The sequence below is a fragment of the Trachypithecus francoisi genome, unplaced genomic scaffold (assembly GCF_009764315.1).
Source record: "Trachypithecus francoisi isolate TF-2019V2 unplaced genomic scaffold, Tfra_2.0 Lachesis_group3, whole genome shotgun sequence".
NCBI classification, from domain to species: Eukaryota; Metazoa; Chordata; class Mammalia; order Primates; family Cercopithecidae; genus Trachypithecus; species Trachypithecus francoisi.
The window spans coordinates 47,632,342-47,658,442 of record NW_022681468.1 but is presented as its reverse complement, the minus strand read 5'-3'; the positions used below and the strand labels follow the sequence as shown (position 1 = coordinate 47,658,442).

At 39.8% G+C, this 26,101-nt stretch overlaps 1 protein-coding gene across 3 annotated transcripts in view; it reads right to left on the bottom strand.

The window, feature by feature from the left end:
- The window catches only part of SLC35F4 (solute carrier family 35 member F4), a 297,365-nt gene that overhangs the window by 20,763 nt on the left and 250,501 nt on the right, over positions 1-26,101 (bottom strand). For 2 of the 3 annotated variants that reach the window (XM_033187915.1, XM_033187914.1), the window contains 2 exons: positions 10,256-10,441; positions 4,796-5,090 (listed from right to left, as the gene is read on the bottom strand). In XM_033187915.1, coding sequence (XP_033043806.1) covers positions 4,796-5,090; positions 10,256-10,441 — 481 coding nt within the window. Of the gene's footprint in view, positions 1-4,795; positions 5,094-10,255; positions 10,442-12,075; positions 13,231-26,101 lie in introns of those variants that run through there. The other variant, XM_033187916.1, reaches the window with a different exon arrangement.

The window sequence follows — 26,101 nt, the reverse complement described above, 5'->3', positions numbered from 1 at the left end:
ATTTCCAGTCTTATACACTAACTGTTTTCCCCTTGTTCAGTCATGAGAGCTTCGGGAATGACTTCTTGGCAGATGGTATTAATGAATCTACAGGGAAAAAAAGATCAAGGATCTAAGAATTGTCTGACAGTTTTACCTCTCATATGGAGGAGGCCACTGGAGAATATTCCCTTCAAAGATAGTGTTTTCTGCTTGACAATAAAAGCCCGTTGATTCTATTTCAGAAATGGTCAACTTCACTCTACATGCACTATAGGTAGAGTGCTAAATCAGATTTTACTAAGTTCAGAGTTAGAGAGATGTGAAAAAGATAGTTCATTCCCAAACAACATTTCTGCTAGCAGCAGTCTCTTGTTTTAAATCGGTTATCTTAAATCAAACTGACTTAGCTTGCTTTGAAGTATTCTTGAGGTACTTCTTTTTATACAAAACTTTTGTTGTTTTAAATCAATGTGTTTGTTTGTCTTGGAAGCATTCAAGTAGAACACATATACTTTATAGGTGCACATAGGTATCTTCAAACAGGAACAATTGTAGTCTGATAATCACATTCCCCCATAATCACTTATTAAATATTGTTTAAAAAATTTTACAATGCAAGATCATGTCTACTTTGATGAGAATCAAATACAAAATACCTTTAGTAATCTCAAAGAGTTATAGGGCTCTCCCAAGCCAGTAAGCATTTATTCTTTTTGAATTGTTTTTTACTTCTTTCATTATAGCTGAGTTTTCATGGACACATATAGAAAATCAACTCATGGTGAGAATTTGTATTCCCAAGCACTTGCAAAGTGGTGATAGGAAATGGAAGTTGAGGCAAGACACATTGGCTTATGCCTGTAATCCCAGCACTTTGGGAGGCCAAAAACCACATGATTATCTCAATAGATGCAGAAAAGGCCTTTGACAAAATTCAACAGCCCTTCATGCTAAAAGCTCTCAATAAACTAGGTATTGATGGAACATACCTCAAAATAATAAGACGTGTTTATGACAAACCCACAGCTAATATACTGGGCAAAAGCTAGAAGCATTCCCTTTGGAAAAAAAAAAAACTGGTGCCAGACAAGGATGCCCACTCTCACCACTCCTATTCAACAAAGCATTTGGAAGTTCTGGCCAGGGTGATCAGGCAAGAGAGAAAAATAAAGGGTATCCAAATAGGAAAAGAGGAAGTCAAATTGTCTGTTTGCAGATGACATGATTTTGTATATTTAGAAAACCTTATCGTCTCAGCCCAAAATCTCCTTAAGCTGATAAGCAACTTCAGGAAAGCCTCAGGATACAAAAATCAATGTGCAAATATCAGAAGCATTCCTATACACCAGTAACAGAGAGCCAAATCATGAGTGAACTCCTATTCACGATTGTTCAAAGAGAATAAAATACCTAAGAATCCAGCTTACAAGGGATGTGAAGGACCTCTTCAAGGAGAACTACAAACCATTGCTCAAGGAAATGAGAGGACACAAACAGATGGGAAAACATTCCATACTCATTGATAGGAAGAATAATTCAATGCTTTTCCCATCAAGCTAGCATTGACTTTCTTCACAGAATTGGGAAAAAAAACTACTTTAAATTTCATATAGAACCAAAAAAGAGCCCACATAGCCAAGATAATCCTAAGCAAAAAGAACAAAGCTGGAGGCATCATGTCACCTGACTTCAAACTAAACTATCCTACAAGGCTACAGTAACCAGAACAGCATGGTACTGGTACCAAAACAGAGATATAGACCAATGGAACAGAACAGAGGCCTCAGAAATACCACCACACACCTACAACCATCTGATCTTTGACAAGCCTGACAAAAACGAGCAATGGGAAAAGGATTCCCTATTTAATATATGGTATTGGGAAACTGGCAAGCCATATGCAGAAAACTGAAACTGGACCCCTTCCTTATGCCTTATATAAAAATTAACTCAAGGTGGATTAAAGACCTAAACATAAGACTTAAAACCATAAAAAACCTGAGAAGAAAACCTGGGCAATACCATTCAGGACATAGGCATGGGTAAAGACTTCATGACTAGACTAGGCACAGTGGCTCACGCCTGTAATCCCAGCACTTTTGGAGACCAAGGTGGGTGGATCACGAGGTCAAGAGATCGGGCCCATCCTGGCTAACATGGTGAAACCACGTCTCTACTAAAAATACAAAAAATTAGCTGGGCGTGGTGGTGGGCGACTGTAGTCCCAGCTACTCGGGAGGCTGAGGCAGGAGAATGGTGTGAACCTGGGAGGTGGAGCTGTCAGTGAGCTGAGATCGTGCCACTGCACTCCAGCCTGGGTGACAGAGTGAGGCTCCATCTCAGAAAAAGAAAAAAAAGAAAGACTTCATGACTAAAACACCAAAAGCAATGGCAACAAAAGCCAAAATTGACAAATGGGATCTAATAAAACTAAGGAGCTTCTGCACAGCAAAAGAAACTATCATCAGAGTGAACAGGCAACCTACAGAATGGGAAAAAAAATTTTTGCAATCTATCCTTCTGACAGAGTGCTAATATCCAGAATCTACAAAGAACTTAAACATCAAAAAGTGGGCAAAGGAGATGAACAGGCACTTTTCAAAAGAAGACATTTATGCAGCCAACAAGCTATGAAAAAAAGCTTATCATCACTGGTCATTAGAAAAATACAGATCAAAACCAGAGTGAGATCCCATCTCAGGCCAGTGAGAATGGTGATCATTAATAAGTCAGGAAACAACAGATGCTGGGGAGGATGTGGAGAAATAGGAACAATTTTACACTGTTGATGAGAGTGTAAATTAGTTCAACCATTGTGGAAGACAGTGTGACGATTCCTCAAGGATCTAGAACTAGAAATACCATTTGACCCAGCAATCCCGTTACTGGGTATATACCCAAAGGATTATAAATCATTCTAAAAACACACATGCACACATATGTTTATTGCGGCACTGTTCACAATAGCAAAGACTTGGAACCAACCCAAATGCCCATCAATAAGAGACTGGATAAAGAAAATGTGGCACATATACACCATGGAATACTATGCAGCCATAAAAAAGGATGAGTTCATGTCCTTTGCAGGGCCGTGGATGAAGCTGGAAACTGTTCTCAGCAAACTAACACAAGAACAGAAAACCAAACACTGCATGTTTTCACTCATGAGTGGGAGTTGAACAATGAGAACACATGGACACAGGGAGGGGAACATCCCACACTGGGGCCTGTTGGTGGAGGTGGGGGACTAGGGGAGTGATAGCACTAGGAGAAATACCTAACATAGATGATGGGTTGATGGGTGCAGCAAACCACCATGGTACGTGTATACCTATGTAACAAAGCTGCACGTTCTGCACATGTACCCCAGAACTTAAAGTAGAACAAAAACAGAAATTAAACATTCTTCAAGGCCAAATGAAAAAAGAATAATTAGTACATGCACCTTCAAAAAAAAAAAAAAAAAAGAAAGAAAGAAAATGGTAGTTGAGGCCAGGCACGGTGGCTCACGCCTGTAATCCCAGCTCTTTGGGAGGCCAAGATGGTCAGATCACTTGAGACCAGGAGTTCCACAGCAGTCTGGCCAACATGTTGAAACCCATCTCTACTGAAAATACAAAAAAATTAGCTGGGCATGGTGGCACGTGCTTGTAACCCAAGCGACTCAAGAGGCTGAGGCAAGGGGCGAAGGTTATAGTGAACTGAGATCGTGCCACTGCACTCCAGCCTGGGTGACAGAGCAAGACTCTGTCTCAAAAACACAGGAAATGGAATTTTTGAAGCTAGACCCTTCCAAATTAAGTTTATAAGAAGAGTCTTCTAATGTACCAACTGTAATAATTTCTTTTCATTTGGTATAGGGGCAAGAAAGATTTTGGCCCCTGGAAGACAAATTTATTCTGCTAAGGAATAAGTCCATGTGGAGGACTCTTATTCCATCTGCCGTCTACTGATGTCCCTATTTTTTTTTTTTTTTTTTTTCTGGGTGATTAGAGCAATTTTCCTGGAAGTCACTTCTCAGCATCAGGCTTTTCCCTCTTCGTGGAGCTGTCCACTAGCAAAGGTACTTGGACCCAAATGCTGCTTTTGCCTCCCTTGTGTGCCATGCAGCACTGGGTAACATCAGCCCTGTCAGCTTCCTGAGCTATCCAAGAGGGGATTACAGAAGCCAGGTTTAGTACAGAACGATCACTGGAACCATAAGACTTTAAGCCCAACCACCACTGTTCATGGTTAGCAAGGAAACAGACAAAGCCCCCATGTGCATCTAGCCAGCAAAGAATGGCATCTTTTCAAGTTTCTTAGTGCCAAACTCCCCATTGCATGAAATCAGGCTATGTCATCTGCTAGGCATCTCAGTGTCAGGAATATTGAGCAAATGTTTGTGTAACAATCTTATTAATACCATTTTTTTTCTGGGCTTATGCACTAGGATGTTCTTATAAAACACGACTTTCAGAAATAGATCTAGATTTAAATCTTGGTTCTATTATTTATAAGTGTATAACCTTGGATGAGTCATTGAACCTTTCTGAATTTGTTTCCTCTTGTCTTAGAATGGAGATAACATCACCTTAAAATGTAAATGTTACCACCGGTTGTAAGACATGCACCAGTACAGTGCCTGCCATGTTATAGACACATTTATATTTTTAAGGAAGGACTGATTCTGCTTCTAGTGCTCATCACCAACCTTAGATCTTGCTTCTTCACATACCCCAAAAAACTCAACTCATATTCCCAAGAGATAAAAATGGGCATATTTTCATAAAACATTTCAATAATCTTATTGGCCAGTTAACATGAAACGTACCTGAATTTTTTCATTGGAGATTGCTTTTCTTGAGCAGTGGCTAGATGACCAGAATAATAGACTGGGAAAAACATAATGTTCCAGTTTGTTGAAAACCAAGTCATGAAAAATGGGCAATAGAAGTTCTTATAAGTAATTTTTACAATCTGTGTAGTTCCAACCCAAGACGATGATACTGACAAGATGATCAAGAGTCCCCAGATGCCCTTCAGAACCATGGACGTGCAGGACAGGCAGCGAGCCTTGATTCTGTTTTCTTGGCTGCTGTTCTCAGAATGAGTCTGTGTCCCATCGTCTGCTGGAAACAGGAAAGGAATACAAATGTGTGGAAAGCAGGTTATGAAACAGCAATCAAATATATCAGCTCCTTAAAAAAGACGGATGAAACCAAAGAGGCAGACAGTAGAATTACCAGTGTTTTTCTTTTCTACCATCATTTGAGGAGACTGGTAACTTCGGCTCACTTTTTCTCTGGACTCTCTGCTCTACCCAATACAGTAAGCATCTGAGTCCCCATCCAGTCCATGAGGTTGCTCATGGACTTGGTGGATGCTATGCTGTTTTCCAGTGTACCCTTGCCTTGTAAGAGCAGTACCCATCCCAGCCCCCAAAGACTGGTCTTGGCCCTGTGCCCTGCTTTCTCCTATCAAATGTGAGAAGATGTGAGGCATAACACCTCCCATAAGAAGCCTTAGGAAGCATCCCAAGGTCCTACCAGCTCTCTTGCTCTTCCCCTCTGTCATTACAATGTAAAACACCAATAGAAACTGTTCTTTCTGTCTGTATGGGGAAATGAGCAGAATGCAGCCCAAGCTGCTCTGTATGCACCAACATGAAAAGGGAGTGAGAAATAAATATTTGTTTCCATTTTCCTCTTTTTTTTTTTTTTTTAAGTTGTAGCAAATGGCCTGGTGTTGTGACTCATGCCTGTCATCTCAGCACTTTGGGAGGCCAAGGCAGGAGGATCACTTGAATTCAGGAGTTCAAGACCAGCTTGGGCAACAAAGCGAGACCTTGTCTATGCAAAAAAAAAAAAAAAAAAAAAAATTAGCAGGGGGGTGGGGCATACACCTTTATTCCCAGCAACTCCAAAGGAATCCCTTGAGCCCAGGAGTTTGAGGCTGCAGTGAGCAATAATTGTACCACTGCACTCCAGCCTGGGTGACAGAGGGAGACCTGGTCTCTTAAAAAAAAAAATGTAGCAGAGATGATTACTAAATTAAAAGTAATGTGTCCCAAGAACAGAGCAAGTCCTGACTACACAGTCATTTCCCACCTCATCACAAATGACTATTTATTATATTTCTGGGAACACAATACATTCTGCTTTGTACGTTTACTAAGAAAATGTAGCAGCGATTTTACAGCACCCTAAAATAGCCAAAACTCTCTAAAAGTGATAATCATGAAGGCTGTCTCCCTTCATGGAAAAAACAAGTTAACATAATGAATTCATGTACCTATCAGGAAGCTAAACAGGAACAGAGGTCACTCTGAGTCCCTGAGTTGAGATCCCAGATGGTAATTGTCTACAAGAGTCTCTTGTGTCTCCAGGGAACCCCACTTAAGCACGAGGCCTATGCTGAGGGTTAAAGTCGCGCAGCCCAGAGATTGCCAATGGCAGTGTGTGGGGCCCGCTCACTTTGTGTCTCCAGAACCTGCTGGCTCTGCTGCTGAATGTGTTCCTACTGCTTAATGAGCCAGGTGTGGCTGCCCCACTGTGTTAAAAACCTTTACCTAGGGCGGGGCGCGGTGGCTCAAGCCTGTAATCCCAGCACTTTGGGAAGCCGAGACGGGCGGATCACGAGATCAGGAGATCGAGACCATCCTGGCTAACACGGTGAAACCCCGTCTCTACTAAAAAAATACAAAAAACCGGGCGAGGTGGCAGCGCCTGTAGTCCCAGCTATTCGGGAGGCTGAGGCTGAGGCAGGAGAATGGCAGGAACCCGGGAGGCAGAGCTTGCAGTGAGCTGAGATCCAGCCACTGCACTCCAGCCCGGGCGACAGAGCGAGACTCCGTCTCAAAAAAAAAAAAAAACAAAAAACAAAAAAAAACCTTTACCTAGTTAAGGCTTTCTGATATAATCACTGGGGGGAAGGGAGAAGAAAGTCGTTTTTTTTTTTTTTGAGAGGGAGTCTAGCTCTGTTGTCCAGGCTAGAGTGCAGTGGCCGGATCTCAGCTCACTGCAAGCTCCGCCTCCCGGGTTTACGCCATTCTCCTGCCTCAGCCTCCGGAGTAGCTGGGAGTACAGGCGCCCGCCACCTCGCCTGGCTCGTTTTTTGTATTTTTTAGTAGAGACGGGGTTTCCCCATGTTAGCCAGGATGGTCTCCATCTCCTGACCTCGTGATCCGCCCATCTCGGCCTCCCAAAGTGCTGGGATTACAGGCTTGAGCCACCGCACCTGGCAGAAAGTCTTGAAAGTGAATTCTCCACTGGGGAGTATAAACCAAGTAACTATGAACATGGCAACCACTGCATGACTTGTAAGCCTTATAAACAGTACTGAATTCTCAGAGCCTCGGCATCCAGAAGATGAAAACTGGCAATCTTTTATTCATTCATTCAACAGAATCTTATGGAGACTCTACCAGGCGCTAGTTAGCTACTTGGATCCTAAGGGTTTGAATATGAAAGACTTGAGCCCACGGTCTAGTGGAAAGCCAGAAACACACTCAACACAGTGTGATAAGAGCCAACTCGGACAGATACAAGGCCAGACAAGTACTGTTGAGGAGTTTGGGGGGATATGATCAGAAAAAATGTCCATGATGCAGTGACACTGAGATGAGTCTGGAAGTGTGAGTGATTCAGCTCCTTCAGCTGTTTACAGACAACACCATCTCTTGATAACGGGTCTGCAAATTTCCTCCATGACCATGTGGCTTATACAGAGAGTAGAAAGAAAACTAGGATAAATAAGAGGATAGAATGAGAGAATCTTATGTTGAGAGGCCAAGAAAGGAACACAAACCTGACTTACTAAGTAGGTATTATCATTCCCACTTTACAGATGAAAAAGCTGAGACTTGTGTTAAGGGTTGTCCAAGGTTGAACCCAACCGAATCAGTATGACTCCAGGGTCTAAACTTTATTCTGAGCACCCGCATGGCTAGGACTTCAGCCCTTAGCTTTCCATTCAAGCACAGCAAGTTTCAGACTAGTTTGGGAAAAAAGTTCTGTTTCCTGACAGGAATGGCACTCCTGCATGGAATTTAAAAAGCGATACTTAAGAGAAAGGTGTACCCTACTACACTTCAGATCTCATGATTCCCAGGGACTGTCTTATAAAGGAGGAATAACTCTACAAAGATTCTGAGACAATATCTGCCTTTACTGTCACCTTATTTGAAGAATGCATCTGCATCACCACTGTACTATGGGTGTGCTTTTGATGACACCAATAGTCACCTACATCTTTTCATAGTATTGACTCTAGGCTTCTTCTGTTAACCAGACTGACTGTTGCCAATTCTTCAGTTTTACAAAGCACAGAAAGATTAGGTATCCAGAACTCTTTTATTTTCTGACCACTTTTAACATGATTTTCTATAGTCCTGCTTAGATTTTGTTATCATAAAATTGGTTTACCAGGATTCTATCAATTTCTGTGTACCTTTATCAAGTCATGCAAATTGACAGTGGAGGCCACTGGAATTTGGAAACATGAAATTAAATCCTAGCCCTGCCATTGTATGGCATTGAGTACATTTTTAAATTCCTTTCTTAGCTTCTTTATCTGTCAAACAGCGATAATAGCTATTTCATAGAATTTATTTTGAGATTAAGTACCATAATATCCATGAAAGCATGGTGAGCTTCTCTTCAGATTATTCTTTTCTTCTCTTTGGTGCACTGGAATATCCCCAAGTGCTTCCAATAATCACAGAAAGAGTAACTTATGTTCCAGATGATTTTTAATGGTATGGTCTATTGAAATTTGTAATCTGTGTATGATAGATAGGGCATATCTTTATTAACTAGTGTGTTTAATTAACTGGAACACTTTGTTTTGCAAACAACTGGGATAATAGGAATATTGCAATTTATTAAAGCCAATTAAAACTTTTTTAAAATTTAAGATGCCATTATTTTTCTTTTTTTTAGTTTTAGCCTTGGGGTTCACATAATGTCTGAGATATCATTTTAAAATACTGTTTTTGAAGAATGTATTTTCTCATAAAAAATACATTCTGAAATGAGTAGGACCCTTGAAGAAGCTTTCACATCTCTCTTCCTCTGTTTACCCTTCCCCCACCCCTAATTGAATCCTCTGAATTGTCTTTTTTTTTTTAAGGCAGTTTTTCCAAATTTCTGGAGGCTATTTTTTGTTGTTGTTGTTGTTGTTGTTCTTTTTACTACCAACTTATTTTGGTGGTGTATTTTGTTGTTTTTGCTGCTGCTGTTACTATTTTAGAGGATGAAAGAGATTTTAGTATGTTGCCAGCCAAGCTGAAGGAAAAATGGAGAGAACAGTGAGGAAACAAATGGAGAGGAACAAATGGGCCAGAAGAGATGTAGGTGGGGCGATCATGGACACAGGTAGGGGGGCTAAAATAGGAAAGGTAGAAAGACACACATACCACAAGTCATCCCACAGTGATGGTAACTGGTAAAAGCACAGACATTCTGGAGTAGACAAATGCATTTGTAAGTGTACAACTGTTTGCTCTTTTCAGGAACGTGGAAGTATGGTCGGTCATACAATAAGAGGAAGTGAATATGAACAGGGGACTTGAGTCCATTCCCTGAGGAAGGCAATAAGATATCCACTACCAATAAGTAACAGTACTGGCCAGCAGCCTAGTGGGCCCAGCTGCATTTAAAAACTATAAATTTTGCTGGGAAACTCATGAGCATAGTTACAAGATTTATCTAGCAATTCCTGTCAGTAGCCCAGGAGTTGGTGGTGGATGTGAGGAAAAGCTAAAGTCTCAACTGATCAGAAAATGCTGATCAGGGAAGCCAGTGAAGTTTCCTGCAGAAAGTATAAAACTGGGAAAACTAAAAGGGCTCTAGGGACTAATAGTCCTGATGAGGACAAAAGCAGATTCTGTGATTTTGCTGGTGTTTTCAATCTTTTCAGGATGGGCACATTGTGCTGTTACTGAATCCCCAGGCTGAGATTAAAAGATGCAGGGTTTTGATATTTTGAAGATGAGAAAACTAACTACCTTGTAAACTTCACCAGGAGTCATTGTCTAACCATGTGTTAAGTTACTCAACTATAGGTTTTGGCATTCAGTTTCTCTGCCATACTGTCGAGTATAATAGAGTGCCACTAATAGATTATATCTATATATCCTCCCTTCTTCCTTATCCTTTAGCTTGATAAATCTTCCCCACATGTACTCATAAGACTCCACATAACATCTCTGCATTCTGTGACAATGGTGAGATCTTTCTATTTAGAAGTTTACTAGGATGTACCATTATTTAAGAGAAGGTCACCCACATACCTGATCTGTTCTGTCTCTCAACTCTGTGTCCGCAAACTCCTGAGGATCCTCGGTTCTGAAGTTCAAGAATAGGAGCAGAGGAATCTTCGGTGACAGATAGCGGGGACAGTTGTCTACTGATGCCACTGTGTGAACTGGGGCAGTTGGCTCCTGGTTTACATCGAGTGACTGATGATCTGGAGGTACCTGGGAAGACAGAGTACACCAGTTTGAGAACTGCCTGAAATAAAAACTGGAAGTAGATTTTATGTATTTATTTATTGTTTGGAAACAGGGTTTCACTCTGTCGCCCAGGCTGGAGTGCAGTGGTGTCATCTCGGCTCACTGCATCCTCTGCCTCCTGGGTTCAAGCAATTCTCCTGCCTCAGCCTCCCAAGTAGCTCAAATTACAGCTGTGTGCTACCACACCCAGTTAATTTTGTATTTTTTTTGTAGAGACAGGGTTTCACCATGTTGGCCAGGCTAGCGGAAGTAGATTTTAAAGGCCTGAGTAGTAAAATATATGGTCACAACAATCACAGTCCTAATGAGCTTATTTCAAATTCTATAAAAGGGGCTCGTAAAAAGAAAATGCTATGGCAAGGTCTGTGCCTATAAGATAAAGACTCTTTTAGATAAATCTATTAGCTAGAAATGAACACTAGACGATGATGTTTGGATTGGTACTTGTGTTCAGAATTAACACTTAACACAGTCAAATAGCTTAAGGCAAGGAAGGCACAGTGTTCTGTGATTTTCCACTTCACCCTTTTCTTCCTAAGGCTGTCAATTTCCTAACTGGTAAAACTGCCAACAGTGTTTCCAACAAACTGACTATACACTTTTCCATGGGATTGATCACTAAAATTTAATTTCGTTGTGTCTTCTCAATCACCACTAGCCTCTATTCGGTGTTATAGATGAAAATCCTCCACAAGCCAACCCCCCTCCCAATTCTGATTAATGGTCCAAGAATCTCCAACCCCAGGTCAGCCTCATGGGTCTGCAGCCAGTATAGTCGCACAGGGTGCTGTGCTCAGAGGGCCCATCCTGCCACTTCCCACCCCTCAGCCCCAATTTTCCTATCCAAATGATGCATCTATCAACATTAAGAGATTAACATCGATACATCACTATTAACCAAATTCCAAACTTCATTTGGATCTCACTAGTTTTATCACAAATGTCCTTTTTCTAGGACCCTATTTAGGGTACCACATTACATTTAATCGTCATGTTCCTTTATCCACCTATGGTCTGAGACAGTTGTTCAGTCTTGTTTATCATGACCTTGACAGTTCTAAAGAGACCTGTTGAAGTATTTTACAGTCTCTCAATTTGAGTTTGCTAGATATTTTATCTCATGGTTATATTTGGCTCATGGATTTTTCAGGAAGAACACCACAGAGGTAAAGAATCCTTCTCATGTAGTATCAGTCATAACATACTACCAACATGACTTGTTATTGATGATGTTAACTGTGATTACCCGGTCAAGGTCGTGTTGGCCAGGTTTCTCCATTGTCTTTTTTCCCCTTTCCATGCTCTCTTCTTTGGTAGCCAGTCACTAAGTCCAGCCCACACTCTGGGGTGGGGAAGAGGGGGTGCTAAGCCTCACTTTCTGGAGTGGGGGTGGTCTATATGTATTATTTGGATTTCTTCTGTAAAGATAATTTGTCTCTTTTCCTCCTTTATTTATTCACAATTTATTTGTATTAGTATAGACTCATGAATAGTTACTTCATACTTTGGGTTATGATCAAACCTGCATTGTTTATTATTTCACTCAAATTATTCCAGCTTTGGCCATGGCGAGCTCTTTTAGATTGGCTTCCGAGTACCTTTGATTTGTCCCCATTCTTTTGTGTTTGAGCTCTTCCTTACTTTCTGGCACTGCAAGATGCCCTGGGCCTATCTTATAGTTTCCCTGCCCCACTCCTGAAATTAATCATTTCCCCAAGGATTTCTATTTCTTCTATTTCTTTGGAATGATGGTTGCCAGAGCCTAGGATGGATCGTGGGTTGAGGGTGGTGGGAATGGGGACAGTTAATGAGTATAAAAATATAGTTAGAATGAGTAAGATCTAGTATTTGAAAGCACAAAAGGGTGACTACAGTCAACAATAATTGATTGTAGATTGTAAAATAACTTAGATTGTAATTGAAATGTTTGTAACACAAAGAAATGATAAATGCTTGAGGTGATAGATGACCTGTTACACATTGTATGTCTATATAAAAATATCTCATGTACCCCATAAATAGATATACCTACTACACACCCATAAAAATAAAATGTACTATTTAATCTTGGATTTAGAAAATTATAAATTTATAGTTACTCAAAAAGTTAACAGAAGCGTTATATACTGACTGCTACACTTAAATTAATGCTGTTACTATTGTTATTATAAGAGTGTCAAAAATACCTGAGGTTCTTATTTTACATATTCAGAATGTTTATTATACCTTGTACAACTATGTTTCTAATTGGACAATTCAAGTTTGATAAAAACAGACTGTATGAAATTCAGTGAACTCTCAATTATTCATGTTCTTCAAGAGTGGCTGATGCTCAGCTACTCCAAGAGTCTTTTAAAATTTATCTTTCGAAATTTATTTTTTATAAGGTATGCCTTGTCCTCTTTTCTCAGGGTAATACTGGGTTTCATTTTCCCAATATTCCATTCCCAATCTCTTGGCAATTATAGGTCAAAAGGAGAAAGTCTAGAAATAGGTCGGGTAGCAAGGTGGGATGGGAATGAGATAAAATATTGTGCATGGTTACCTAAAAAGTTGGTAACTTATGTGTAGCTACCAAGTGTTGAATGTATAAGCCACACCAGTGATTTATCTTCCTTTCTCATTTTCACTAAAATATTATATCTTGGCTTCCATACCTCCTGTTCCCTATGTGATATACTGCAAAGCCCATTGCTTGCTGCCAGCTGCCTCCCACTGGTCAGTTTGTGGAAGAGATCCAAGAATAGTTCATCACTGTCTTAAACAATGCAAACTTTAAACTTCAGAGCCAGACCTGGAGGCCTGGCCCAAGTCCTGATACAATTATCTCTGATCCTGGAAGCGAAAACATTGTCCCATCCTCTATGGTCTTGTACCATTTAGTTAACCTAAAGGCAACCTTGACAAATATAAACATTCAGAACATCGCCTGGGATGTAGTCAAGTGTCATAAATAAATCATTTCTATTATTTTCTGTTTTGTATGCAACAATGAGTGCCTGAGTGGAACCAGAGATTGCAAATCCAGTTAGGAAACAGCGTTCTGACTTTACTAAGTATTGTGAATAAACTGTATTAGGAGTAATGTGTGTGTGGTATCTCATTTGTCACACCAGATGGTCCCCTATCCCTCTTAAAGTCATCTGCTCACCTGACCATAGCAGTGGGACCATCTTGGGCCATTTTTCTTATTTGGTCCAGAAGGAGAGTATGATTTCTTTATATGCACTGGTCAGGATCTGCATGCTCCCAAACTCAATTTGATTCAATAAGTAGTTATTAAGCACCTATTATGGGGCAGGTATTGTGTCAGGAGCAGAGATAGACAAATGAAAAATAGTTTGTACCTTCATGGAACTCTCAGTTAAGCATGATGCAGACATGTAACCAATTAGCCACAATTTGATGCAGCCAGGGGAGCAGGAAGAAAGGCAGTGAGGGATTCATTCAGAAGCCTGGAGCAGGGAAGGCTGTATGGGAGGTTACATCAAAGGTGTCTGAAGGATGAATAGAACTTAATCAGGCAGAGTTTTAGGTTGGGGAATAGGCAATACAGTTAGAGGAAACCGTAGAAGCATAAACAGAGGCATAAGGTGTGTGCTATGAAGCTTAATATTAAGACAATCAGCTCTAAGATGCTGAAATCTCAGTACACAGGAGTATCAGAAATCCCATTCTTTCACCCTCACCTGTTACTTGAAAAGGAACTGTCTAATTGAGATTCAGGCAGTATACAGTGGCCAAGAAACCAGGCTGTCTAAACCTGGGAAGACCTGGTAAGCAAAAATGACTATTGGGGTCATTTATTAAATAGAATATTTGACTTAGTATACTAGGAATCCAAACTAAATTGGTTTAAAGCTGAAAGGGGAGTTTTTAGGAGCTTAGTAACCTAAAGAGACAAGAAGAGCTAAGTGTCCCTAAACCTCAGGAACACTTGGAACGAGGGCCCTGGTGCAATCAGTCTCATCTTCTCCATCTCTCGTTGCTGGGTACCAGCTTCATTTCTTCTCAGTTGGCTGCTGCTTACATTTCTCTGCAGAAAATTTGGTTGTTTGAAGCTCCCACATTTCCAATCTCACAGCTTTAGCCTTCTGAGAGAAATCTAGCTGCACAGAGTCAAAAATCCAGAGAAAGGGACTTGAATATTATACCGATGACTTGTCCAATTTCTGTGACTAGCTGAGGGAACATTGCAGCAGGCTGAAGCTCCCAGGAAAGGAGGAGTGGGGCTGAGAATAAGGTGCCTTGGGTGTTTAGGAACTTCAAAGCAAAAGAACTATAGCCACTGAGTAAAACAACTGCTTACACAGATTGAGTATAAGACGTGTTCTCAGATAAAAACTTGAAAAGCCAAATTGATGAAGGTTAACTAGGAAAAGGTCTTTGGAAAGCACTGGGGGTAAAAAGCAAAGAGTCAAATGTCTCCATGCGAACAAGTGCAAGATGACTTGGAAGATACAGATAGATCAAAGTCCCAGCTATCATTCAAAGGCCTTACTATTGGCTTTTATCTCCTATGGGTACAAAAGGTCAACAAAACATCTGGCTTTACTAAGTACTATACTGAAGCTGAGCCAGAGACCTTATCCCTATTTGCCCCAAATCATGAGGCAAACACCACTATGTAGATCTGGTGCCTAAACCTAAAGGCAGAAATCATGAATACCCAGAAGCGATTAACACAATCTAGGGAGTGTGTGTGTGTGTATAGAAGGGGTAGTTGTGCTATGACAAGAGGCAGCATAATATGTATCCTGGAAAGGCTGCCCTGGAAAGTAGGATACCACTGGCTATGTCACCTCAGATAAATCACTTGACCTCACTTTGTCCACATTCTTTCCTTGCTGAAATTAAAGGATTAGACAAAATGATTTCCTAAATTCCCACAGCTTTCTCTTCTTCAACCTGAAGATTTTTCAAACATGTACCTGCAAATTATGCTTAACCATAAGACAACTTGGTCTGTTTTCAACTTATTTTTATAGCCACTTATATGGATAGGGTTCCAGAAGGAAGATATGGCAAACTCAAAACAGGACAATTTTAGAAAAGGTGGTCAAGGTATAGGGCCATAGGGCAATGGCTCTCTAAGCCTCCCACCCTAGCATCACTTGGGAACTTGTTAGAAATGCAAATTCTCAGTGCCAGTATCAGACCCATTGAGTCAAATTCTGCAGTAGGGTAACCTATAGTTTTAGGAGCCTTTCAGGTGATTCCAATGTAAGTTAAAATTTGAGAAACACTGTATGTGAGAAATCATAGAGGGTAGGGCAGTATTCAGGTTTAACTACAGCTCTTACGAAACGTAGGCCTGAAGGGATGAAGGGACAGAGTGATTAGAAGAATCTGGGGCCAGGCACGGTGGCTCATGCCTGTAATCCCAGCATTTTGGAAAGATGAGGCTGGTGGTCACCTGAGGTCAGGAGTTTAAGACCAGCCTGGCCAACATGATGAAACCCCGTCTCTACTAAAAATATAAAAATTATTGTGCTGAGGCAGGAGAACCTCTTGAACCCGGGAGGTGGACGACGCAGTGAGCTGAGATCATGCCATTGCACTCTAGCCTGGACGACAGAGCAAGACTCTGTCTTGGAAAAAAAAAAAAAAATCTGGAAGGAGAGGGTTGCTTGACTTGGGTCACAACCTTTCATTAAGGCAGGCACCCAGTTAGGGGTCTTGGGAATACTCCCTTCCTTTGATGTCCTACAGGAACTCCCTGTTGGTTAATAAACTAAAACCAGGAGATAAGACAGCCTCTTTCTTTACAGGTTCAGCCCCCAGAGAAAGTTGGGGGGGAAAAGTGGAAAGAGAATCTGGAGGAGTAAAGGAAAGCCGTCCAATATTCTGTTTCTACAACAATGCTATGACACGAAGTCAGGGGTTAGATCATATGATCTCCTCACCCCCTACTAGCTTCATGATTGATTGAGAATTCTTCCAAACAAGCTCATGTAAATTATATACTGGCCCTAAAACTACTGCTATTTTCAACTCTTCTTTTATAAGTGTGTTTCTTTTGAAGATCCAAGACCTTTACCATGACTAAGATATTATAATCACTAAAGAAACGTTGAAGACAGAAATGTAACCCTGGATTTTTCACTTGATGTTGGTTGGCAGCCATAATTATTACTCTGTCATTTTTTCTTACAAAAAGGGATAAAATATCAATAACTCAACAAAATATTATATGAACGGTTATATTTCATCGTATTTTAAAACTCATATTCTGTTGATTTCAGTGGCAACAAATATTTCCTTATAGTAGGATTATTTATTGTCATCAGTTTTGGTAGGTTTTTCATAGAAACCCACATGAAATCTGGTTTAAGGGTTACCCTCTTCTTAGGTAAACACATAGCCTTGAAATAACTGAAAAGGGTCAGCATGGTGGATAGCCAATGCACAAGCAATAGAAACTTTTCATTTCAATTTATTCTCTGAAAGCCATAACTCCTCAGCACAATTCCATTGTACTTATCAGGTATTACTCCTTATAGTTCCAACAGCTCTTAATTCATTTAATAAATAAATATATTTTTAAAATAACTTGGCTGTTGGTTATATTATTATCTATATTTTTGTATGCCATATATTTATATTTTAAAAGTTTTTCAAGACTTGCTTATTATCTTTTTACAAATGATAATTACATGTATATTATCTGAAAGCTAAATTTTTGAGGCTATAAATCTGAATTATTTAGGTAGTTTTACATGCATATTAAAACAACATGAAAAATACCTTTTAATGTTTTTTCAACTGTTATTTCAGATTCAGAGGACATGTGCACATTTGTTACCTGGGTACACTGCTTGATTCCAGTTTGGGGTATGAATGATCCCATCCCTACTGATCACAGTGCCCAACATTAAGTTTTAACCCTTTCCCCTTCCTCCCTCTAGTAGTCCCCACTGTCTATTGCTGCCATTTTTATGTCCGTGAGTACCCAATATTTAGCTCCCACTTATAAGAGAGAACATGTAGTATTTGAAAAAGCTTTTAATTTCTAATTCATTTTTTATTTATCTAAAATCTATATCTGAAAGAAAGGAGTACTAATGGTTATATTTCTGTTATAAACATCTTATCCCTAAAATAGTAGTAATCTATCTAGAATACAATTTATCTTCTCTACCTGAAACCAACTTTGAAATTAAAGGTTATATCACTGTTACCTATTTTTACAATGTAAAAATAAAAATGCCTACTATTTAATTGAGCACCCACTGTGCACAAAAAACCTTATGTATATTATCTCCAGACCTCACAATACTTGTGAGTGTATTTTACTATCCCCATTTCACAGATGAGGAAAGTGAATTTCCAATAGCCTAAGTGTTGATGAAAACTCAGGTGTGTCCAATTCCAAAGCCCATATTCTCTCTAGTGTCTCTCACTGTTCTTCTGTCTCACCTAATCACTTTTACTGAGCTCCTTCTGGAGGCAAAAATGTTACAATCTTGCTGGGAAGATAACATGTATTTCCCCAAATGCTTAAATACATTAAAGTGAGCAATTCAGTAGCACAGAAAATAAGGATAATTATTATTCAGAAAGTGGAGAGATTAATTTCAGCCTGGAAGGAAAAAAAAAACCAAAAAACCTTCATGGAGGACAATGGATTCAAACAGATCAAAAAGCAAAGCAAGGTTTGGATAGGAGGAGAGCCTAGGGCAGCTTCCAGCACAGGAAAGGGTGGATTTTGCCCTTTTAATTGTGGAGAGCAAACAACGTGTTTAAGGTGTTTTGTAGAGGGATGATGGCTTGAAAGCAGAATTTCAGGAAGGCAAAATTGGCAAGAGAGGGTAGGATACTCACTACAGAGAGAACCTGGAGGGAAGATAACTGTTTGGAAGTTGTTAATCCAAAATGTAGTCTTTAGGGGAGCTGGAATGTCCCCTTTAGAAACTTATATTGTAGTAGAATCTTTCTTTTCTCTGGCTAGGATCTCGGCATTCACATGATGATGGTAGAAAGAATATTAATAATAGTATTAATAATAATGGTGTTAAGAACATAAACAATGCACAATGGTCATACCTTGTACATGTAAGCCAATTATAATTATTCTTCCCTGTCATGACCTTGTGCAATGCAACTACAGTGCCACTTCCCCTGGGCCTCCAAATGCCAGAGGAGCTCCCTGATTATACTTGTCAAGCACATGTTTTGGATTCATATACTAAAGAAGCGGTTGGGATCAAGACACATTTTCTCTGGTTCCCTTACCCCAAATAAAATATTATCCTTAACACTTGCTTGTTTCTATCCTTTCGGACCCTGTATCTCCCTCCAGCATCAAGCTTTAACCCTCAGTCCTGCCCAAGAATAACCCCTCTCCCTCAACTGTGGCTCCAAACACACCCAGGTCTTATGAAGTCTAAAGTTGTTTTCCTAATTCCAGCTACCTCTTACCTTGTCCAGACCTAGAACCTGTCTACTCAGCCTTGTTACTCTTTACACCTCTGTCATCTGTAGAATTAGATTGTGGAGTAACTTTGATAATTTCGGCTGAACATTTATAGAAATCCGAAATGGATGTTTAAGTATTCCTAAGATACTTATGAAACATTTTTTAAATCTATTTTGCTGATTCTAGATATGAATCAGCAGAAATACCACAAAATTGCATTTAAAGTTTTCTTTGTGTGTGATAGTCCTGGTCTTTAAATAATTTCCCACATAATAATAAGTGCTTTTCATTGCAAAAGAACAAACAACAATTAAAAAAAAAATCTCAGCCCAGTTATCAACTCCTTAAAATATATTTAATATGGCTATCTTAGACTTCTGTCCTGTGTTTAGCTACCCAGCACCCAACCCTCTTCCTGTTTAGGGGGAGTTCCCCCTCCCTCATTATATAACTCTTAATGGGAAACAGTGCCAGTGCCCTACATCCTACAACGGAAGCTGAAGGAAGCCAAATAATTCTGCTTGCTCTTGGCAATAAGGTGTAGGTATGACTTGGTTTCAGCCCATCGGATGCTCCTATCCAGTCTTAGAATCTCCTGGAAGCCAGGATGGTTAAAGTCCTACATTACCAGTAGCAACAGGATGTTGGGTAGTGATGGAAATGGCAGCGTCTCAGCCAGACTGTTACAGCTGTATGGCTTTGAAGGCCACTTGGTTCCTGCACATTTTCCAAGGCTCTGTGACCCTCTCCTCCCAAGGCCAGTCAGTAAATCTCCATTTTGCTTAACAGCCCTAGGGTAGCATTTCAGTGGCTTGCAACCAAAAGTCCTGTCTGATACCTACTTTATAGGACCTTCCCATGCACCCAACTCTGCAGCCCCTTCCTCATCTATTCCCCTTCTTTCTGATGTCTTCACTCACTAGTTATCTTTGTATTACAACTATCTCTATGGGTGACAGTTCTCAGACAGGGACCTCTTGAGAGCATTTAGGAAAATTTTCTGGATTTCCCATCAGCTTCCCTGTAACAGCCCAGTGACAGACATCTTTAAGGGAGTGTAGCTGGCTGTTGCCACTGATGAGCACCTGGTGGCAAGTTTTCTTGTGTAAGAGAGCTGGTTGATTCCCAACTGAGGGTAGAGAGAATCTCTTAGATGTACCAACATCACTTCTCTCCCATATCACTGCAGTCACTATGATAATGCCAACAGCAAGTGGAGATTCATTTTTATACAGTGAAAAGGCTAGTCTTAATGGTTCTGAAATAATTCAGTTTAACCCAAGAAAACAAAAATAAATTTAAGATTCACTTTAGAACATTTCTCAAAGAGATCAGCCAACTAAATTGAAGCAAAATAGATAAGAAAATGCTATGCTGTATTCTAGGAATACAGTTAATCAAGGAGGTGAAAGTTCTCTACAAGGAGAATTATAAAACACTGCTGAAAGAAATCATACATGACATAAATGAATGGAGAAACATCCCATGCTCATGGATTGGAAGAATCAATATCATTAAAATGGCCACATTGCCCAAAGCAATTTACAGATTCCACGCTATTGCTATCAAACTATCAATGGCATTTTTTCACAGATTTGGGAAAAACTATTCTAAAATTTATATGGAACCAAAAAAGAGCCCAAATAGCCAAAGCAAGACTAAACAAAAAGAACAAAATCAGAGGTATCACATTACCTGATTTCAAACTAATGCTACAAGGCTACAGTAAACAAAACAGCATGGTACTGGTTCAAAAACAGACACATAGACCAGTGGAACAGAATAGAGAACCCAGAAATAAAGCTGCACATCTACAACCACCTGACCTTTGACAAAACTGACAAAAATAAGCAACGGGGGAAAGGATCCCTATTCAATAAATGGTGCTAGAATAACTGGCTATCCATATGCAAGAGAATGAAACTGGACCCATACCTATCACCATATACAAAAATTAACTCAAGATGGATCAAACACTTAAATCTAAGACTTCCAAGTATAAAAATCCTAGAAGAAAACCTAGGAAATACCCTTCTCAATATTAGCCTAGGCAAAGAAGTTACAGCTAAGTCCCCAAAGGCAATTGAAAAAAAAATTGACAAATAAGACCTAATTAAACTGAAGAGCTTCTACACAGAAAGAAAACCTATTAAGGGAGTAAACAGACAGCCTTTAGAATTGGAGAAAATATTCACAAACCATGTATCTGACAAAGGTCTATTATCCAGAATCTATAAGGAACTCAAATCAACAAGAAAGAAGCAAATAACATCATAAAAGATGGGGAAAAGGATATGAACAGACACTTCTGAAAAGAAGACATACAAGGAGCCAAGAAATATGTGAAAAAATCTTCATCATCACTAATGATCAAACGAATGCAAACCAAAACCACAGTGACATACCATCTCACATCAGTCAGAATGGCTTTTGTTAAAAAGTCAAAAAATAAAAGATGCTGGTGAGGCTGCAGAAAAAATGAAATACTTACATACCATTGGTGGGAATGTAGATTAGTTCAATCACTGTGGACAGCAACTTGGAAATTTCTCAAAGAACAGAGAGTTGAACTAGAATTCAACCCAGCAATTCCACCACTGAGTATATACCCAAAGGAAAATACATTGTTCTACCAAAAAGATATGTGCATCCATATGTTCATCGCAGCACTATTTACAATGGCAAAGACATAGAATCAACTCAGGTGCCTATCAATAGTGGGTTGGATTTTTAAAAAAGTGGTACAGATACACCATGGATTATACAGCCACAAAAGAGAATGAAATCTCCTCCCATGCAACAACATGGATACAGCTGAAAACGATTACCCTAAGTGGACTGATGCAGAAACAGAAAAACAAATACCACATGTTCTCACTTGTAGGTGGGAGCTAAACATTGTGTAGACATGGTCATAAAAATGGGAACAATAAACACTGAGGAAGACAAGAGGGGGAAGGATGGGAGGGCGATAAGGTTGAAAAAATGACCTATTGGGTACGATGCTCACTACTTGGGTGACAGATTCATTTGTACTCCAAACCTCAGCATCATGCTATATACCTTTGTAACAAACCTGCACATGTATCCCCTGATTCTAAAATGAAAGTTGAAAAAGAAAAAAGAAAAGTCTATGCTGTATGAAGAAAACAAAACTAAAAGTGCTTTTTGGCCTGGTATAAATCTATAGTTTAGCTATTCCCAGAGTATTAAACAAAGTTCCAAATGTTGTACCTTTGAATAAATATCTCTTTCTTTTAGGTGGCAAGATGTTGGCATTAAGACTATAAGACTACTTTGCTTTCTATAATACATATCTATTTCTCCAAAAACACATACAAATAACTTAATGGCATTTTAAAACTCATTTTAGATGCAGTGGGAGTGCTTATGCTTGAAATAATATCTTACTCAAATAAGCAACTGATTTTAATTTGTTTTCTATTTCTGGATTTTCATATGTTGAGCTTGCTTCCCTGAATCACCCTGTTTGTTTTTATTAAGCTTTCACAGTGACTTTTCTTCTATTTGAAACTTTGTTTCTTTTGCCCCAAATTCTTGGTTTCCTTGTAACTTGAACTAGGTTATTTACCTACATACAAGTGTATACAAAGAGCATAAAATCCTTGTGAACCTTGTGACATCACCACCATCCTCTTGCAATGTCACCAGCACTCTGACAAGTTTGACAAATACTCCCTATGGACTATAGAAACTACAAATTCTCTACTTACAAATTCCTCCCTGGTATGCTGCCCTGGAACACCTCTTCCAAATGGCCCTGGTGATTTTCTTGATTGGCAGATTTGACAACGCATTAATAAGGCAGTCTCATAATTCATTAGAGTTCAAAACTCAATTTAGAATAAATCAAGAAACCTGTGGCTACTGGCCTATTCTGTGATGACTAATTAATAAATAAGTTACGGATGCCTACTGTGTGCCTAGCAGTGCCTGCCCCTCTGCTAAGCACAGGGAAGAACAAGAAGGCATGGTGCTTGCCCTCATTTTTTTATGGTCCAGGAGGGGAAAAGCCAATTATACAAGCAATTTCTATAAAGAGTGCTAAATGCCAAACGGTGGACAAGCCAGCCTTTACTCTGGGAGGCAATTCACTGCACAGCCCCTTGCCAGTACTAATGGTCCATAAGTATCTTCTCTTTGGGGAAGTGGGCTTTTAAACTGTAACCCTATGGCTCAGTTCACAAAATATTTATGCCTTGTTCATTAGCAGAAAGAAATAAATGGGCAGACGAGCATGCCAGGGTACAGCTAATGCTATTAGCATATACAAATTTGTCACCCAGGGGAGGAGTGCCAGTCAGGAACTGGCAGAGACAGCTGCTTAGGCAGCTCTGCTGTGATTTAAGCCACAATCTAAATGAAACTATTGGCAAGTTTCTGCCTCTGGGGATATAAGCTAAACAACCAGCATCAGTTTGGTTTCACAATTGTTATGGGTATCCACAACTGCCAGGTAGATGGGCTGAAATAGTTATTGGACCTAAACCCACAATGGTGAGTCCCAGCTCCACACTCATAGAAGCCTCTTCCTCACTTACCTAAGTCCTACCATCCCTTTAAAGTCCAGTTCAAAACCTAACACCAATCTGGGTCAAAGCCCACTTCCAAGGCACTCACTGCCATTTGAAAGGATTTAAGTAGAGAAGTGGAATCATCGGATTTGAGTTTTTAGAAGATCACTGTGTAACGTGGAGAGTGGACTGAGAGGAAGTAAAACTGGAGGTAAAATGACTTGTTAAGAGAACACTGGATGTCTACGGGAGAGATTATAGTAGCCTTGAAGAGGTGGCAGCAATGAGGTTGAAGAGAGGTAAGTTGAACAGTATCACAGAGATGGAATGGATATAACTTGGTAAATAATTGGACATGGGTGTAGAAATGAGGGTGAAAGAGGGGTCAAGAATAAGCATCAGTTTCTGTCTTGGACAACTGAATTGGTAAAACACCATTCACAGAACTAGAAGGAGGACCTGGTTTGTGGGAAGGGTGATGAATGCAGTCTTAGACGTGGTGAGTTTAAGTGCATGAAACTCATCCAAGGAGAGATGTTCAGTGGGCAGTTGGACACATGGGTCTAGAGTTCAGAAGACAGATTTGGGCTGGAGACAGATTTGAGGGTCATCAGTATATGGACAAGTCATCGAAGCTATGGGAGGGCTTATACGTTGAATTGTGTTCCACTCTCTCTCCCCTCCGTCAAATTCACATGTTGAAGTTCTAACCCTCAGTACCTGAGCATGTGACCTTATTTAGAGATAACACCTTTACAGAGGTGATCAAATTAAAATGAGGTCATTAAAGTGGGCCTTAATTCCATATGACCAGCATCCTTCTAAAAAGAGAGAATTTGGGCACACACGCTCATGGGGAGAACACCATGTAAAGATGAAGCCAGAGAAAGAATGGATGCTTTTATAAGCCAAGGAATGCCAAAGATTGCCAAAAAACCACTAGAAGCTATGGGGGAGGTGGTGGAACAGACTGCCTCCCACAGGCCTCAGAAGAAAGCAACCCCGTGGATACCTTGACCTCGGACTTCCAGCCTTTGGAACTATGAGACAAACTATTTCTGCTGTTTCAGCCACCGTGTTTGTGGAACTTTGTTACAGCAGCCCTAGCAAACTCATACAGGAGGGGATATCACCCAGAAGGAAAATGTTGACTGAGAACTGCAGATAACAAGGACTGAGACTCAAGAAACCCAGTAATTAAAAGGATATGAACCTATTAAAAAAAAAAAGCAGCCCAAAAGATGAGAAAAAAAAACAGGAAATTATAACAATACAGAAATCAAAGGAAGAGAATGGGAGAAGGTGGCTATGGTACAAGTGTGACTTTAGGGACATGACAGTCATTGCTGACTTTGGAAAGATCACTGTTGGTGGAGTAGCAGGGGCAAAAGCCAGACTGGCCTTTATTGAGAAACAAGTGGGGGATGAGAAAGCGCATGCAGGAAGTATAGACAGGACACAAATGCAAAGATCAGGGAAACACTTTTCCATGCAGAGATTTTGAAAACACAGAAATTGTGTTAATTTAAGGAGTCGATAAACCATCTCAAATCTGTTATGTAGGAGGTGGGGATGGACATGTATGCAGATGGATGCATGGATGGATGGGAGAAAAGATGGCATATGGAAGATTCAGATAATTCAGGGTAGTTTTATCAGAAAAAAATAATCTTTTATTCACAGTACAAAAGATTTATAAAAATCAGGCATGGTTTTGTAATTTAATAGAATAAAATGTAAAGCTTTCATTAAGCTCCTGGAAATCTTGCTACCCTGAGTTCAGAGAAACTGGTTTGGCATGTTTATCACCTCTCTGCTCCCATGATTGTTGCAAATGTTTAATCAAAATCCCCACCATAAGGGTCATTTCTTAGCCAGAGATGAGAAAAAATTATATTAAAGTATTTGTTCTGTTCCTTTGGTAAGCAAAGGAGAGTAAGTCACCTCCCAGGAGTACCATATTCACCCATGTGAGGCAAATTATGGCAGCTATACAAGTATTAGAATGCTTAATGTGCTGTTGCTGACAGTTGAGCATAGAATATTTAAAATGTTTCTTGTAGAGGCAGGTCTTGCAGTTTGTTATGCATGCTCTTCTCTCAAAATCCTAAATTTATCTGATAGAGTGAAAGATAATTCTTCTGATGTTCACACTGTCTGGAAGATGACTTAAATTTACTACATGGGCTTTAGAATAAGGTAAAAATGCTGCTGGCATTACCTTCTAAACATTCCTTGAATCTATCTCCTTTTGCCATCCCTACCCCTCCATTTGCCCACATGAAGCCCTTGCTGGCTATTCGTGAATGACTGGCTGCCACATGCTTCCAGCCTCCAGGACTGTAGAGAGGAGCTGCCATGTGAGGATAGAAGTTATCCAATTATCAGAGAAAAACTCTAGGGGAACTTTGACCCACACATCTATAGCCCAGAGGAGAATTTTCTTTGTCACTGTTTGTTTTGGCTAGAGGAGATTTGGCAACACTTATTCATTCATTCATAAGGATTTATTGAAGAGTCTCTATGTTCCAGACATTGAACTAGACCATAAGACTAAGTTTCTGCCTCAGTTCACACTATATTAGAGAAAAAAGACTGGAAAACAGGTAAATTATAACCCAACACAAAATGTGCTAATATAATGACAAATCCTGGGATTAATAAAAATGA